This window comes from Mixophyes fleayi, chromosome 1 (genome assembly GCF_038048845.1).
Source record: "Mixophyes fleayi isolate aMixFle1 chromosome 1, aMixFle1.hap1, whole genome shotgun sequence".
NCBI lineage: Eukaryota > Metazoa > Chordata > Amphibia > Anura > Limnodynastidae > Mixophyes > Mixophyes fleayi.
The window spans coordinates 165,167,758-165,185,210 of NC_134402.1; the positions used below are offsets into that span (position 1 = coordinate 165,167,758).

The window sequence follows — 17,453 nt, forward strand, 5'->3', positions numbered from 1 at the left end:
CGACATCCTTCCAACATTTATAGAGATTTTAGTCTGATTATAAAATCAAATCAAACGATACAATGCTTTGGTACGATCATGGGAGCGCACACGATTGCACGATAATCGGGTGAAAAACTTGTAGTATGTACCCAGCTTTATCCTCATGTATATATGCACAGTGTTTTTATGAATGGTGGAGATTAAAGTCACTGTCTAGCACAGTTATGTTCTCTCATACATAAAGAATCCTATCTTTAAGGAGCTTCTGCTGTTACCATGTTATGACATGGTGTTTTACATATGTTTGTGCGCAATCTTTTTCTGTAACAAAATGACTGAGACCACAGAATTTACACTTTGTGGAACACATCTAGAGGTGCATACAGGTTTATTAAAAAAACAAAAAACAAAGGTATGTGTACGTACTCCTGTTTAGTAGAACACATCCCAAGATTCGTCCAATTCAAAGATAGTCATTTGCACCAGGTGTATGTCAGGAGTACAAGTGTGATGCAAAAAATGCAAAAGTTGCATTATTCCTATTTATTCACAATATAATAATGTAATGAAGTGTAATATTCATGAGATAAATGGGAGGCGTGCTTTCAATATAAAATGTAATTACAAACGCTAATTAAATACAAACATCTGTTGTTTTCCCCTCTACAAATTAAATTGGAATTTTCTTTCCTGCAATAATTTAATGTATGTTGATTAGTTAATTAAAATAGATGGCAGAGGCATGGTATAATGTACTGTATTGTAATAATGATTTAAGTAGTAAGAGCGGGAGCAGTCAATGTCCTGTCAGCTGGTCAGAAGCGATAGTGCTATTGATTGTCATAAGGATTATTGCATATTGTTGCACCAGCCCTTCAGTACACAAGAGATATGGGGTTTATTCATGTCTCATTGTGTCTCTATTACATGATAACACATCTAACTCAGTCTATGGTTGCCCTCCTCAATCCAATGTACTGAGTACCCCATCCACTCAGAAGCTGTTGACTTGTTGCTACGATTTTTAGCATGATGTTGCTGTGTATTGCTGGTAGTAACAGTAAGATTTGTTGTGACTTATGTCTGTGCCAGTTTTTTTAAAACGGTTTGTTTCATTTTTATTACTAGTTCACTTAAATTCAATCGCTAGCTGTTTTTTAAAATATATTTGCAAATTTTGACTTCAATACAATGGCACCACCTTTTGGTAACATGTGGAATTTCAGTATATTCAATTACCAAAATCGAAAATATTTCACTTATGCTGTTTTCAAATTATTAAGGCTTCTACTGTTTTAACTGTAATTTTATTAAGTGTCAAAGAGTGATGTGTTAGTAAAATGTCTCTCCATTGTTATACAACTACTTTCCCATGATTCAATTTCAGATTCAGCACATGTATCGCTGTGCAAGGGTCCAGGGCCTAGACACCGGTGAAGGCCTTCTTCTCTTTGGCAAAGAACACTTCTATGTAGTTGATGGGTTTACATTGACAGCAACTAGAGAGATTCGGGATATTGAAACACTACCTGTGAAGTAAGTCACTTTCTTGCTCCAAGCTGGAACCTCTAAACTTATTATGAATTGAGGTCATCAGTGTGTTGTCCGTACATATTTGAAAAATATAGATGCATTAGAATATTAAAATCCATTTTGGCAATGTGGTAGAGAATAATTGAAAAGGCTGTAAGCTTACCTTGCCTTTCCCATCTGCCGTAAAAATAGTAATGTTTATCTTAATACTTTCCTGGCGGTTATCTTTTTACTCTCTCATCTTCGTTTTTGTCTGCTTTACTCTTCTCTAGTATGCATGAACCAATCATTCCTCGAGGGGCCAGGCAGGGCCCTAGCCAGCTGAAAAGAACTTGCAGCATTTTTGCTTATGAAGATATCAAAGAAGTTCACAAACGAAGATACCTACTGCAGGTAGACGATTCTGAATGTCATATTTTTAGCGTTTATCCACCCAGTGCTTATAATGGTACAACACATTAGGTGAACACCTGTGGAGATTTTAACGGTGGGGTGAGGTTGTTTTGGGGAGAGGATGTGATTGGGCAGGAGTCCATATAGGGCTGCTAAAGTTATCAGTGCCAAGTGGACAAACTGTTTAATGATGATGTAGAGGTTATGTCTCCTTCAGACGTGTGGGGGACACATAGAAGGCAGGACACTTAGACATCGATATGAGGCTCTTAGCCGTGCTGAACCCCCTTCTAACTTAAGGAAGTTAGCACAACCTCGGTACAGACGGTTGTGTGTACGGGCTCTGCCCATTCACAGTTTTCTGTAACACTTTATTTCCTTGCGTAGTAAAAGACAGAAAAATGAAAAGCTAGTTTCCATAGATAAGTTCAGTAGGACGTATCTGAAGATGCTTCCATCTGCACATCTCTAGGTTTTGTACCTGTTGTGCGTCAGAAATGATAAGTTTGTACACTTTTACTCCACAATAGCATACATTATCTCTAGAAATGTGACCATATTGGAGGTAAATGCCATCACATTACCCTATTCAAACACAATATAATAATGTAATGAAGTTTCATATACACATAAGTGTCTTGACTGCAATTAATAATGCGAACGTCACATTTTCAATGTAAAATGTAATTACATACAAATACAAATAAATGTCAAACATCTGTTGTTCTCCCACATGTAAATTTTCTTTTTTGCCACAGTCCAAGTGGAAATATCAATTAAATCAATTAAATTATGCACATAGATGCCCACAACTTCATATAATATAACAGCCACAATAATAAGTATCATCAGCAAGAAGAGGGGTCATTACACAATCAGCCAATCAGAAGCAGTCCGCTAGTGCTGCTGATTATAATCGCATATTGTTGTACCAGTGATATATCTGCAGCTGCATCTAGGACTACTTGAGTCGCAGTTATGAGAATACACCTCTACTGTACTTGGCCTACGTTTGCCCGCCCTTACCCTTCTGTTCTGCCTCTCCTGGAGTAAGAAGCTGTAGTTGCCATGGACACATGTGTACAGGTCTTTGGGGTGTATGAGCAGTACAAAAATGCATATCAATATCTTACGCAAAAAACACCACAAACTCTAGATGAGCCCCTATCTGGGCACAGTTCACAATTGCTTTGTTCCCACATCCTCTGTTCTGTTAGATTGTCATGCTAAAGCATTATGTCAACTTTCTGCATGTCCTAATTTTATGAAATGGAACACTGGTGTCAACACATATACAATCACATGTAATATGTATGTAAATTTTCATTGTTTTTGTTTAACATTGTTAATATATTTGATTTACATAATTAAGCAGTGCCTGATGAACATTTGTTGATGGATAAAAGAGAGCACTGATGGTGTAGTCTGAAAATACACAAATTGGCTTTCACTGCTGCATATAATGTGAATGTGGAATACTGTATGTGATACATAGCTGACTGCTGCACATATTTTATGCGTCCATAAGTACATATGTGATTAAGAAATGGCCAGCTGTCCATTTATTGAGTCTGACAGTCTAAATTTGTCTGCATTATAAACAGTCCACATTCACAGAGGAATTTTTGCTGTCATTTTGGAAGCATCTGGAGAAGCACAGTACTCAAGGCACATATAAAGTGTTTTTTTCCTTACAAATTCCCACATTACAGCATCTAAAATATCTGTTCCAACACTCCTGCATTTGTGTATATGTGTGTGTTTATATAGATATAGATGTGGATACATACATACACGTGTGTGTGTGTGTGTGTGTTTGTGTGTATGTTTGTGTGTGTGTGTGTATATATATATATATATATGTGTGTGTATGCGTATATATAATATATACTATTCCCCAAATTTAGAGATATACTATTCTCCAAATTTAGAAACTGGTGCATGCACTCCAAGGAATGTGAGTATATGTTTTATACACCCTTCTCTTGCAGCCAATCGCTGTGGAGGTCTTCTCAGCTGATGGACGCAACTATTTACTGTCTTTTCAAAAGGGAGTTCGAAACAAAGTGTACCAGAGGTAGGTCTACATAAGAGAGCATTATGTACATGTTGGACTTGATTTAAAAATCACTGTCAGACTATGTTTTATCACTTACACATCTATGCTGAAATATCTGTTATTGCTTGGTATTGCCATGCACACAAACTGCATTTTTCCAAGATTTTTTAGCAACTTAGTATAGTGGCATTATTGGCCGGTCAAACCATACATATTGAAGAGAAAGCAACGAATGAAAACAAATGTCAACCAAAATGAGATTGTCAGAGCAATACCATTTGGTGAATATTTATTTAAAATAATGATGTACAACTATGTTTTAGTTTAACTGATGCAGTGTAAAACATTATTGTAACTTTCATCACATTGATGTATTTTATAATGTTTCAGACCTAAAAGCGTACAACTGAAAAAATGATACAAACATAGATATTGAAATACATTTCCCAGTCTTTAATGCAATACTTTTTATGAAAGCATATCAGCCAAAATGTTCTGTTAGATCGGGAACTTCACTACTTCATATGGCTTTTTCATTGACACGGAAAGCAATTTTGACTTTACCCTGTTCGTAGCATTGCAGCACTCCATTTCACTGTTTTGCATTAATTAAGTTACTCTGTGCTGGCGCTATAAAATTAAAAACTAATAAATTTATTGAAATCTAACTGACATATTTCTCCATCATGCAGGTTTTTGGCAGTTGTGCCATCTCTGACAGACAGCTCGGAGTCTGTATCTGGACAGCGTCCAAACACCAGTGTGGAGCAAGGGTGAGCATTTTGTCTATGTGCTGTCACTTCTGCATTGTGAATTCTTGCACATTTTGCATAATATTACAGAATAAATAAATCCTTGTATATACATCTTAGGGAACTATTTCATTTTTTATAGCAAAAGCTACAACATTTTTTACAATATTTTAATACAACATTATTTTTTTTTAAGCAGTCACTAACAAAAGTGACCTTTGTTTGGAAATAAACCATTATAAATTTGCCTAAATAGGAGTAACAGTGGCATGTATAGAATGTTACATATAGTGTGCGCTGCTATCTTTCCCTGTTAACTGAGAGCATGTCTGGCAGTAGGGAATGTGTTTCTCCACTAAGTTCTTCAAGCTCTTTCTCGGCACGTCCCTTTGTGTCTGTATGTAATGGGCCGCGCTGACCCTTTTCACGCTGTATGTATGTTGGTATCCTTGCTGATTCAGTAGGGCAGCGGTTCCCAAAGTGTGTGCCGCGGAGCTGTCACGGGGATGCCGCAGCCAGGAAGAGAAGAAAAGAACACAAAAAAAAGCTTGCCAATTATGCAGCGCCCGGGACCCAGCATCCTCCCTCCTCGCTTCTCACTGAACGTCGGGCGTGACATCATCATGTCCGACATTCGGTGACAAGCGGCAGGAGAGAGGATTATGCTGGGTCCCGGCGTCGCCGGATTGATAAATTGTTTTTTTTTGTGTGTTTTTTTTTGTTGTTGTTTTTTTTGGGGGTTTTCTTCTCCTCCTGGTCCCGGGGATGCGCAGAGGGGGGCAGAGTGAGGGGATGCGCAGAGGGGGGGCAGAGTGAGGGGATGCGCAGAGGGGGGGGCAGAGTGAGGGGATGCGCAGAGGGGGGGGCAGAGTGAGGGGATGCGCAGAGGGGGGGGCAGAGTGAGGGGATGCGCAGAGGGGGGGGCAGAGTGAGGGGATGCGCAGAGGGGGGGGCAGAGTGAGGGGATGCGCAGAGGGGGGGGCAGAGTGAGGGGATGCGCAGAGGGGGGGGCAGAGTGAGGGGATGCGCAGAGGGGGGGCAGAGTGAGGGGATGCGCAGAGGGGGGGCAGAGTGAGGGGATGCGCAGAGGGGGGGCAGAGTGAGGGGATGCGCAGAGGGGGACAGAGTGAGGGGATGCGCAGAGGGGGGGCAGAGTGAGGGGGGACAGAGTGAGGGGATGCGCAGAGGGGGGGGCAGAGTGAGGGGATGCGCAGAGGGGGGGCAGAGTGAGGGGATGCGCAGAGTAAGGGGATGCGCAGAGGGGGGGCAGAGTGAGGGGATGCGCAGAGGGGGGGCAGAGTGAGGGGATGCGCAGAGGGGGGGCAGAGTGAGGGGATGCGCAGAGGGGGGGCAGAGTGTGAGTTAGCTGTAAATCATTCTTTGACAGAAATATAATTGAAAAAAATATATACAAATATGATTTTCCCTTGGATTTATGTGCATTATTTTTGCATACAACTAAATAAGTATTTCTGTCCTCACCTAAATACTTATTACGTTTTTTTTAACCCAACTACTTATAAAACGGTACTGCTCGGTAATTATTTTGGAGGGGTGCCTTGAAAAAATTATGGAGACTCTAAGGGTGCCGCGAACTGCAAAAGTTTGGGAACCACTGCAGTAGGGGGACTGTCTGTCCTGTGAAATCTCGGGTACAACAAACATGGACTAAATTCCTCAGTTTAGTCCATCGCTTTACAGCATTTTTCTAACCTGGTTTCTATAGTGTCTGTGGATAGACCTGTCACTACTGCAGCAAACTTGATGGCTGTGATTTTGACACAAGAATCCTCTTCGCCCAAACCATTTGCCCAGTGGGTAGTCATCCAGAACTACTTTCATCCATTTACAGGGTTTTGGAACTGTTGGTGTCTAGACACCTGCAGATTATATAGAGGAGGTTCTTATTGCTTTGATCTCTTCCAGGTGCAGACCCCTCCCTTAAGACAGGAAAAATTGAGATTAGGGAAGGAGAGTTAGATTATTTTTATTCATTTAAGTTAAACAATATGTGAATTTCCTCTACGGATGGCTTGGTTAAGAGGATACAGCAGAACCTGGGTACTCTCAAGTCTGACAATGACATATTCAAGCAGGTCTGTGGCCTACCTTAGTCATCTAGTTATCCTTTTTTCATGGCTGAAATGCTGTTTTTTGGGGTTATTAATATTTTTATGAGCAGACAGAATTATACCAGAGCACTGTCTGTAGATGGGTAACCATAGGTGTTGGTACTATGACTTCAGGTTGAACAGGAAAGCGAATATTTTACTAGTAACTACCATTTGATCTTTTCTGTATGGCCCTAAATACCTTGGTGCACATATCTCAATCTTTTCGTCACAGAGGACTTTCTTTTCTTTTTTTTTTTGTGTCAAGGGCTGAGCTATGTGTTTTTCATGGCACGGAAGCTGATTCATTAACCTTTAGACATAAAGCCTTTCTAATTCTGTGATTAGCACAATGCTGCAGGTTATGAATTCTTTGCCATCTAAAATTAAGCTCCATATGGTGGTTGGTATCAGTAGGTGCAGTTTCTTTTAAGAGTTTTCATTCTCGCCTTTGGTCTTTTTGTCAAGATAGGCTAGAGAAAATAATGTAATTATCCATAGGTTCATTAAAGGAGAACTCCTACTTAAGCGTTAACATTTATAGATGTCTGCAAGGTGGGGGTTTAAGCGTGGACAAATAGAAAGCTATAAGTACTCCATTAGATGCTTCCTATTGTCCAATGTAATCACACCCTCATAGGCCGCCTGCGCAGCAGCAGTAATACTTGTGTTCCAGGAAACACTGTTTTAGTATGCAAACTTTAATTGTCATTTACTATTATCCCGCAAAATCAGTTTCTCTTATCCCATTTGGGGAACACTGCTGACCATGGGGTTTAGAGGGCGCTGTGCTAGGAGTAAGGCACTAACGTCCAACAACTTGTTTTGCCTTCTCCCTCCCCTCTATTTCACCTGGATGGCGGACAATCCGTTTATTTAATTAAGTCCTAAGTATAGGACTAAATTCACATTCAAACAGAAACAAACAACCAAAAATTGTCAGAGCAAAAGGGTCCCTCAATTGGGTTGAGAAAAATGTATTGTACAGTGAGTAGAAAAATCCTCTTTTCTCTTGCACAGCCATTTGGGGGATACTGCTGACCATGGGGACATGCCGAAGCTGACCCTGCGCACAAAACTTTACGGCCATAGCTAGCGTCTTTGGATACAAACCTGTTGCAGCAATAGAATCTGTTGAAGGCGTGAATGGAGGACCACGTGGCTGCCCGACACACTTGCTTATTCGACGCTCCATTCTGCGCCGCCCAGGAGGCGCTTACCGAGCTGGTGGAGTGAGCCATAATCTGCTAAGAAACCAGAGAATCCTTCCGAGAGATAATCCTAACGAATGGTAGTCTTTATCCATCTGGCATGCTGGCCATCCTCGCTTGTGAGCATTGTATAACACCATTAGGATCAGTTTTACTCATGGATGCCGTGCGGTTCACATAGATCCACAGAACCCGAACATCCAACAGAAGAAGCAAATCCTGATAACCGGACTGTAAGTCCCAGTGCAATGCAGGTATAACAATATTCTGATTGATGTGAAATTTGGATACCGCTTTGGGTAGGAAAGTTGCCTTGGTGTGTAAAACAACTCTATCCTTGTGAAAAAATAAGAAAGGGTGACCTGTAGGACAGGGCCATCAACTCAGAGGCATGTCTCACAGATCATATACAGAGTAAAAAGGACACCTCCCAGGTCTGAATTTTTAAGGGAACAGCCAGTTGTTTTTGGTAAAAGACAGATATGGACGAGGTTGAACCCTAAGAGAAGCCAAATGCAGGCCCTTGTCTAGGCCATCCTGGAGGAGAGACCAGACCTGAATCAGACTGAAATAAGAGGTCTGGGGTGCATCTTGCTGTTCACACACCAGTCTGTGTAGGACTTTCAGAACTGGTGATAGTTTTTAGAAAACACCTTAATCATTGTCTGGATGATCCTGGCAGAGGTTTCTCTGCAGAGAATCAGGGACTCAGCACCAAGCTGTCAAAGTTAGCTGTACTAGGTCCTGATGAATGAACGGTCCCTGGCTCAGATAATCTACCCTGAGAGAATCATCTTGGAGACTTCCTATCACCATGCCGAGAAGAACGGCGTACTAGGATCTCCTCGTCCAGTGTAATGACAGCGGAATCAGCTGCACCCCCTCCCTCTTGGCCTTTTTTAGCAGCTGTTGTAACATAGTAATCAGAGGAAAGATATCTATCTATCTGCGTGTGTGTGTGTGTGTGTGTGTGTGTGTAGATATATATAGATATAGATAGATATAGATATATATAATGTATATATTAATATTATCCTGCAGGTAATTCCAGGGAACCATCATGGCATCCAGTAGGGATGCCTGCGAATCCTTGGCCCTGGAACAGTACCAGGCTAACAGACCATCATGTTGACCTCTGGCTGACCCCAGCTGTCCACAATCTGAGCAAACACCTTCGGGTGGAGGGACCATTCCCCTGAATGAATGGCATGGCGACTTAAGTAGTCAGCTTCCCAACTGTTCACCCCTGGGATAAAGACCAGCGATATGGATGTGAAATGATGATTCACCCAGCGTATGATCCTGGCTGCCTCCTTCGTGGCAAGGGAACTTCCCATCACCCTTTGGTGGTTGATATACGCCACTGCTGTGGCGTTGTCGAACTGGACTCGAATGGGTCTGTTCCTCTGAAAGAACTGTGCCTGTACCAGAGCTTTTCAAGACTGCCCAAACTCAAGAACATTAATGGTCAACCTTGCCTCCTCCTGGGTCCAAAACCCCTTAAGACGGAAGGTCGCTGTCACCGCACCCCAGCTGTGTAGGTTGGCATCTGTGGTTACTATGGCCCAGTCTTACACCGAAAAGGGGCACCCTGACTGAGATTCCTTGATACCTATACCCCATGGTCAGCAGTGTTCCCCAAATGTCTGTGCCAGAAAGAGTCCCAGTGTAAAAATTTCATATTTTCCTGTACATGGAAACATGACAAGTAGTACCTAATAACTATGCTGTGGTGTTTGTTAATATGTTTAGTTATATTTGTTTGGTATTTACATTGTGTAATAATTAAATCTTTGTTTCCTTTGTGAATGCATTTTAGTTCTGGGCTCCTCAGCACCTTGGTAGGAGAAAAGTCTGTGACACAGAGATGGGAGGTAAAGAAAAATGTACTTTTTATTAGTACTTTACTGCAACGTAAAACCTATATATGTCATTACTGTGTTTATTTTTGTGTAAGTCAGTAGGTTTCAGAAATACAAAGTAATGCTCTGTGGGCTGTTGTTTTTGAGTTAACATTTTTGGAGTTGTAGCTATAAAATGTATTAGGCCTGGCAGTGATACAAATCTTCGCTCAGCATGACCCACAAATCTGTCCTCCTGGCTATCATGTTATTTGTACTGCTTCTCTCCATGCAGCAGCACCTTTGAGATAAGCTCCATAAAATCAATGAGATTGAATGCTCTGTTCTCATCTGTGTGGTTAATCTTCTGTTCTCTTTTCTATTCAGAGAGGAGAAATCAGCAATTTCCAGTATTTGATGCACTTAAACACTTTGGCAGGCCGGTCATACAATGATCTCATGCAGTACCCAGTCTTCCCATGGATTCTGGCAGATTTTGACTCTGAGGTAATTGGGGGATTTTAAGTGGTGCCCAAATGGTGAAGCATTTTTGCGAAAGACTTGTGCACCACAGCAAGCACTAGTGAGTGGCTATGGACCAAAATGGGGCTTACAGTAATTTTATCTTTAATAATCCTTTAGATAATTGGCATTTATTACCACTGCACAGCAGAGGAGGTCTGGTGTGAACCTTTTTGCAGATGTAGGGCCCCTTAGAGTCCGAATTAGCACAGGACCTTAAAAACAAGGAACATATATATAGTGTAGCAAAATTAATGAATCCTTATCCATATCTGGTTCATTAATTTAAGATGTGTATAATGGAACTAAACATACAAGTGATATGAGTGGCTCCAGGGGTGCTACTGAACTGAAAGTTTCTAAATCAATGTATGATACTTAGCAGCGTTGGTCAAAAAAATAGTAAAGTAGAATTATTGTGCTATATCTACTAAAATGTATGCCATTAATATATCAAATTGTTAAAAATAGCACAGATCATGTCAAAATATTAGAATCAATGCAATTAGCAGTGCAAACAGTGCTGGGAATGAAATAAAATTACAATTAAATAGAAATACATAAAATACAAAGTGTATGGTAAAGTAAAATAAATTAAATATATAACAATCCCATGCAGATCAATATGCAAAATTCAGAGAAAAATACCAAGTACACCATGTTCCCACGAAGTGGGCCACACTGTGGTGAAAGTAAGTTAAGGGAGAATAAAAGAAAATGAATACATCTTAAAACAACTTTTTTATGCAAAATATATAAAAAAAATAAAAAATGTATGTGTCGTCCTACTGAATTCACATATCTCTACATTAAGAAACAAAAGTGATTTTTCTCCATCTACTATAAGCACATACTTCTTCCTGATATTGTCTAATAAGCTCTTAAAAAGGTCTAAGCATTAAAGCCACTTTGTATAAATACTTCCATAGGAGAATTGTAGTTCATTATCTACTAGATTAAGAACCAGCCCCGCATAGAAGTGATATTTGCTGCTCAGTGTCAGGCTAGACTTTGATAGGTGCATGTAAATCCAGTTTGTAGGGCCCACTGTAAAGATACACATAATGGGCCTCATTTATGGATCGGAGTAAATCCCATTAGAAGGTTTGACTTTGCATCTTGCAAAACCATGTTGACGCTACTGGTTTTGATTTAAAATGTGCAGACAAATTTTAAGTCAATTTATTCTGCATGCACAATAACATTGCATTTGTACACCCTGCATTGCAACATGGTTAAGTGTAAATCTGCACCCTTTAGTTGCATTTGCTCTTAACTCTAATATACATTGTACCTCATTTAAATAGCACACATTATAATTTGTAAGTATGCAATCTACAATAAGGATGTTCTTGGTTATTTATTTAGATTTTTCTATATTTCAATATTTTATTTAGGAAGACACTGGTTAGTTATTCTGAGATACCGGCATGCAATAAAGTAATTTTTAATGTTTTTCTTGCATTAAACATACCAGAGGAACCTGCTTAGGTTTATGAAGCTCATGAGGATCTTCCAGTAATACTATTGGCCTGCCTCAGCCTTTTTAGATCTCAAACTGGTTTCACAGATTGTTTAAAAAATTCACCAGAATTTGGAGCTGGTTTGTTTAAATTTTAAATATTTTTGAAGGGTTATTTATTGCAACTGAGAACCTCAAATTTTAAATACAATAGTTTTCACTTTTTTTTTTAAGTTACAATACTTGATTAATCTATTTTAAAAAATAATTTAAATAGTACTTTTAAAGAAAAAAAAAAAAAAAGATCAAATGTTGAGTGTGAGCATAGAACAGTCACTGTAAATGGCGAATGTGAGCCTCAAATTTCAAAGCCACCCTTTTAATCGGGGTCTATTCACGATTGTACCACACACATTCAAGCATCTCTTATTAGCTATTTCCTTGAATTAATTGAAATATAAGATGGTTTGCTGATAGTAAACTGGTTTCTCTGAATTCCATTAAAGGAGCTGGATCTGACAAATCACAAGACTTTTAGAAACCTTTCTAAGCCAATGGGGGCACAAACTGATGACAGACTTGCACAGTATAAGAAGCGTTACAAGGACTGGGAAGATCCCAGTGGTAAGTAACTGTGATTACTGTTTAAATGATTAAAGTGACATTACATGTGTATTATAGGTGCTAACATGACTATGCAATGTCCATATAAGAACTATCAGGAAGGAAACGGATACTGAATTAACTGCCATTTTTTAGACTCTTATTCTCTGTCCTTTATTAATATTATATTACCTCCCACTGTATTACTCAATGATACATTTTGAATGTGTTCAAAGTTTGAGCTATTAACACATGGCATTGGTCAAGCTGTGCACAACCACAACATTCAACATAAAACTAGTAATTCTAAGTAATATGCATCTAAAGGATGAATCTCTTGCACATACAGTTGGGGGACACTGCTGTGGGAGTAATGGCACTAAAAACGTGTCTAGCCTGCTCCCATCCCCTCTATGCTTCCTCCAGCAGGAGGGAGCTCTCAGGGGTTTTTTTTTAATAGTGCCTAACAAGTAAGGCACATTTTTAGTATAGTCTTAATTTGTACTTAATATTTATCTAAAATACCATGGGTGGACAATTGAGAAGCAGATTACCTGAGTCGGCATGTCATACACCCAGCGGAATGGTCCCTACATCCGGAAATGTTCGCCCAGATTGTTCGGAGGTGGGGTCAGCTGGAGATCGACATGATGGCCTCTCGGCTGAACCACAAGATGGACCGGTATTGTGCCAGAACGAGAGACCCTCAGGTGTTTTTGGTGGATGCCATGACGGTGCTGTGGAGGTTCAGTCTAGGGTGTCTATTTCCTCCAATTCTAATTTTGCCATGGATCTTGAAATAAATCAGATTTCAAAAGGGGTGCATTGATTCATCAAAGCTTGTAAATCCACATCTTCTAGGAAGTACCAATCGTATATATGGAAAGCAAGGATCGGTTGGTCTTAGACGAAACGAGTGACTGCTTTCTTCCGGTTGGCTAGGGTGCAAGAATTCCTTCAGGAAGGTTTGGCCAAAGGTTCAAGTTTCGACTTTGTAAATTTATTTCCAAAGGAGGCTGATCCCTGGTGCCAGATGTTCAGACGTTTCTTCAGTGGGTTCTTCATGTTCAACCACCTTTTGTTCCTCTGGTGGCTCCATGGGACCTCAACTTGGTGTTAACAGCTTTACAGAAGTCGCTGTTCGAACAACTGGATTCCATTTCAAGAAATTTCTTACATGAAGGTTTAGTTCTTATTGGCCATTTTCTCAGCTAGGTGTGTGTCTGAATTGGCATCTCTGTTTTGCCATTCTCTTTTTCTAATTTTCAATAACGACAGGGTTGTTTTGCGTACCAAGTCATCTTTTCAGCCGAAAGTGGCCTTGAGATTTCATATAAATCAGGACATTGTTATTCCTGCATTGTCTCAGGATTCTCCATCCAGTAGTCAGAGTTCGGTTATACCTCTGGATGTGGTTAATGCTTTGCGGATCTATGTGGACCGTACAGCTTCCTTTAGAAAGACTGATGCTCTTATAGTGTTGTATAATGCACGTCATCGTGGTTTGCCAGCCACGAAACAAACAATAGCTAGATGGATTACGGCAACTATTCGTCAGACTTATCTGTTGGAGGGTTCTTCGGTTCCTGATGGCCTTACGGCTCATTCTACCAGGTCAGTTAGCGCCTCTTGGGTGGCGCGACATTGAGCCTCTGTTGTGTAGAGCGGCTACCTGGTTTTACGTTCATACCTGTACCAGAATTTACAGCTTCCAAGTTTGCGTGCAAGTGTTACGTGCAGCTCAGTCTGAGCATACCCACACCTAGGGGCAGCTTTGGAACGTCCCCAAGGTGAGCAGTGTCCCCCAACTGTTTGTGCAAGAGAAAACAAGAATTTTGTACTTACCGTAAAATCTTTCTCTTTAAACAGTGGAGTGCCACTGCACTTCCACACTTTTTTTGTTCTGATAGTTCTGTTGAGTGTTCTGTTGGTTGTGTTTTGACCTCTCTTGCGACTTTGTTAGTTAAATAAACTGAGAGCTTCCTGCTGGAGGGGGCATAGAGGGGAGGGGAGCAGGCTAGACAAGTTTTTAGTGCCATTACTCCCACAGCGCCCTCTATACCCCAAGGTGAGTAGTATTCCCCAACTGTTGAGAGAGATATTTTACGGTAAGTACAAAATCCTTGTTTTTGTTGAAACTGGCAAGACTGTATTGTCACCTACTGCACTAGAGTTATTGTAACAAGGCATAATGAGTACACCATGTTACTCTTCAGTTTAGCCTAGATATCTGATTAGTTTATGCCCATTATTGTTGTTTATTGTTGAATTTAGAGTTGTGTTGGTGTTTGTCTGTGGGACATTACTGTCTGCTCTGCTGCTGTTCTTTGTCATACAGTAACCTTGTTTGATTGAACGGAAATATGTTGTTAAAAAAAATGTATTTTCAGAGGTCTTTTTGTGCAGGGGTAAATTATATATCTACATATTTTTTGCTCCTGGCTTGTCTCTTTCTTAACCTCTCTAAATCAGGTTTCTTAATACGTCATCTGGCATTCTGGGAGTAAAATAAATGAGGTAGCTCATAATTATCTTTTTGATGTAGCTTGAGAGCACTGTAGTGGTATATTTATGTTATTGAACCTGGAGCCAAAATAAACCTTGACTGATAAGTTTTTCATTGGTCTTATCCAGATCTGAGGGTAAATTTCAGAAATGTACAACAGTTAATCTTCCTGCAGTGGAAATAAAAGTGGTAAAGTTTATGTACTTCATAAATGTTCATGATGGTTGGTTTCTAAAGTTTTCCAGGGACAACCAATTGTGGGACGGAGTTGGTATTACTTTAGAATCGCCTTTTTTTTTTTTTGGGCAAACCCAATAAGTGAATTATTGACCAAGGCAACCCACAACTGCAGACACTATAGCAACCAAACAGAAACTTTCTTCCATTGTAAGTTGCAGTAGACCGATAAAACCTATTTGTTGATTAGTTTCTGTGGTTCAGTGCAGATATTGCAAATAAATGCAATGTTAGCAGATGAGCCCTAGGCAGGATTTATGTACCACTTGGAAAAGACTTTGTAGCTTGTCTGAAAGATGGTAGTATTTTTGGTACATTTGCTATTAAATGGACAATAGCATAGTTTTAATAAACACCATGATATATGCTAATATTCTCATCTTTTTCATACAGGAGAAACACCTGCATATCACTATGGGACCCATTATAGCTCTGCTATGATTGTGGCTTCTTATCTAGTTCGAATGGAGCCATTTACTCAGATTTTTCTCAGACTTCAGGTATGTGTTAAGTGTAAATATAGAATGTATATCATTCATGGTGTTAAGGATATATGCACACACAGCAGGAAGCTGCAGTAATGCAAGCTATGTTTATGCTCTGTTGAGCAGTCCCCCTCCATTGCCCCGATGGGCTTTGTAAGCAGCCCTTGCAATCACTATAGTTATGATTCTGTTTTTAAGTTCTATTTCAGCTGCTTTCTTTCCATTCAGTGGATGTTTAATAGAATGCAGTTCAAGCAGATGGGCAACATGGTCTGAAAACCCACATACAAATACCTTAAACAGCTGTACCTTGGAAGAAAAATATTTAGTTTTTTTAACATTTGGGTATTTTACATCACTCCTGTCCATATTTTCTACCACAGGGTGGTCATTTTGACCTGGCTGATCGGATGTTTCACAGTGTGCGTGAGGCCTGGTACTCTGCATCCAAGCACAACATGGCCGACGTGAAAGAACTAATTCCAGAGTTCTTTTACCTTCCGGAGTTTCTTCTCAACTCCAACAACTTTGATCTTGGTATGAACAACACAGATGTTTGTTTTTTTTGGGGGTTTTTTTCTTCACATTATCAGATTTGAAAAAAGCAGAGCCTTTATAAACAGAAATTCAATTAATAAAGGGACATTGCAATAAGAAGCATGATATGTTTGGGGAAAGCTAAAGGAGAGTTAGTTTTGAAAATGTCCTTTTAAAAATATACCATGTCGCATTAATAGCCGTGGAGCCCATTTATCTTCACACGGAGGACTCTGCTGACCTCTGGGCTCCACAAAGCAGAGCCCTATGTTACCTCAGTAGAGCGTAATGTGCATCCTGCCTCCAACCTCGACCATGTCGCTGCTTAAGTCAGTTGAAATAACATTTGAAAGTCCCAGAGCGGTGACTCTTGTTGGTGGCACCTTTAAATGTTATGTCGACTGACTAAAGCGATGGTGGGAGGCGGGTCCAAAATAATACTCTACCCTTGCAAGCTGTGCGTGTCAGGTCCTTCTTCCTGGGCTCTGCATTATAGTTATTGTGCATGTTGTTTTGTGTATTATCTAGAAACTTGTACAACTGGGCAAACCCTTAAAGTCCCAATCTATTGTTAATGACAGTCACTTTACCCTAACAGAAGTCGCTAGCTTACCATGTGGAGAGGCAGTCCGACTAGGCCGCAAAAAATGTGGGCTTGGTTTTTACATAAGTCTGTCAAACTTAATATTCTAAGTAATGATATGTCAGAAAATGTAGAGTTTACGGTTATTTTTAATGTATTAATTTTAAGTATACCGTATTACAATATGGACTAATGAATATACTTATATAGTTTTGTTACTTATTTGTTTAGGCTATAAACAAAATGGAACAAAGCTTGGAGATGTCATACTGCCCCCATGGGCTAAAGGTGACCCACGTGAATTTATCCGTGTGCACAGAGAGGTAAAAGCAGTATTTATTTTAATTCTTGCTGTCTTCATCATGTAAACTTTTATTGTACATTTTAGTGACAGACCAATTCACTTTTGTTAATAGGAAACAATGTAATCTACAGATTAGGAAATGAATCTTCTGTAGTTGGTTTGCATCTATTTAAAGTTACCACTTGTGGTCTAATTCAGGGAGCCATGTTGTTGTGGCTGTGGTATATTACATAATCATCGGAGCCTTTGTGCTTATCTCAATGCTGATAATATCTGGCATTATCCAGTAATTTTTTAAAACGTATTGATGCAACCAAACTACAAGGAACAAA

General features: G+C 39.9%; 1 protein-coding gene across 3 annotated transcripts in view; it reads left to right on the forward strand.

Moving 5' to 3' along the window:
- The window catches only part of WDFY3 (WD repeat and FYVE domain containing 3), a 209,299-nt gene that overhangs the window by 177,322 nt on the left and 14,524 nt on the right, over positions 1-17,453 (forward strand). For all 3 annotated transcript variants that reach the window (XM_075203228.1, XM_075203237.1, XM_075203247.1), the window contains 10 exons: positions 1,370-1,518; positions 1,788-1,908; positions 3,900-3,985; positions 4,660-4,740; positions 9,861-9,915; positions 10,270-10,389; positions 12,373-12,490; positions 15,606-15,712; positions 16,081-16,234; positions 17,049-17,140. In XM_075203228.1, the coding sequence (XP_075059329.1) occupies positions 1,370-1,518; positions 1,788-1,908; positions 3,900-3,985; positions 4,660-4,740; positions 9,861-9,915; positions 10,270-10,389; positions 12,373-12,490; positions 15,606-15,712; positions 16,081-16,234; positions 17,049-17,140 (1,083 nt within the window). The remainder of the gene's footprint in view (positions 1-1,369; positions 1,519-1,787; positions 1,909-3,899; positions 3,986-4,659; positions 4,741-9,860; positions 9,916-10,269; positions 10,390-12,372; positions 12,491-15,605; positions 15,713-16,080; positions 16,235-17,048; positions 17,141-17,453) is intronic.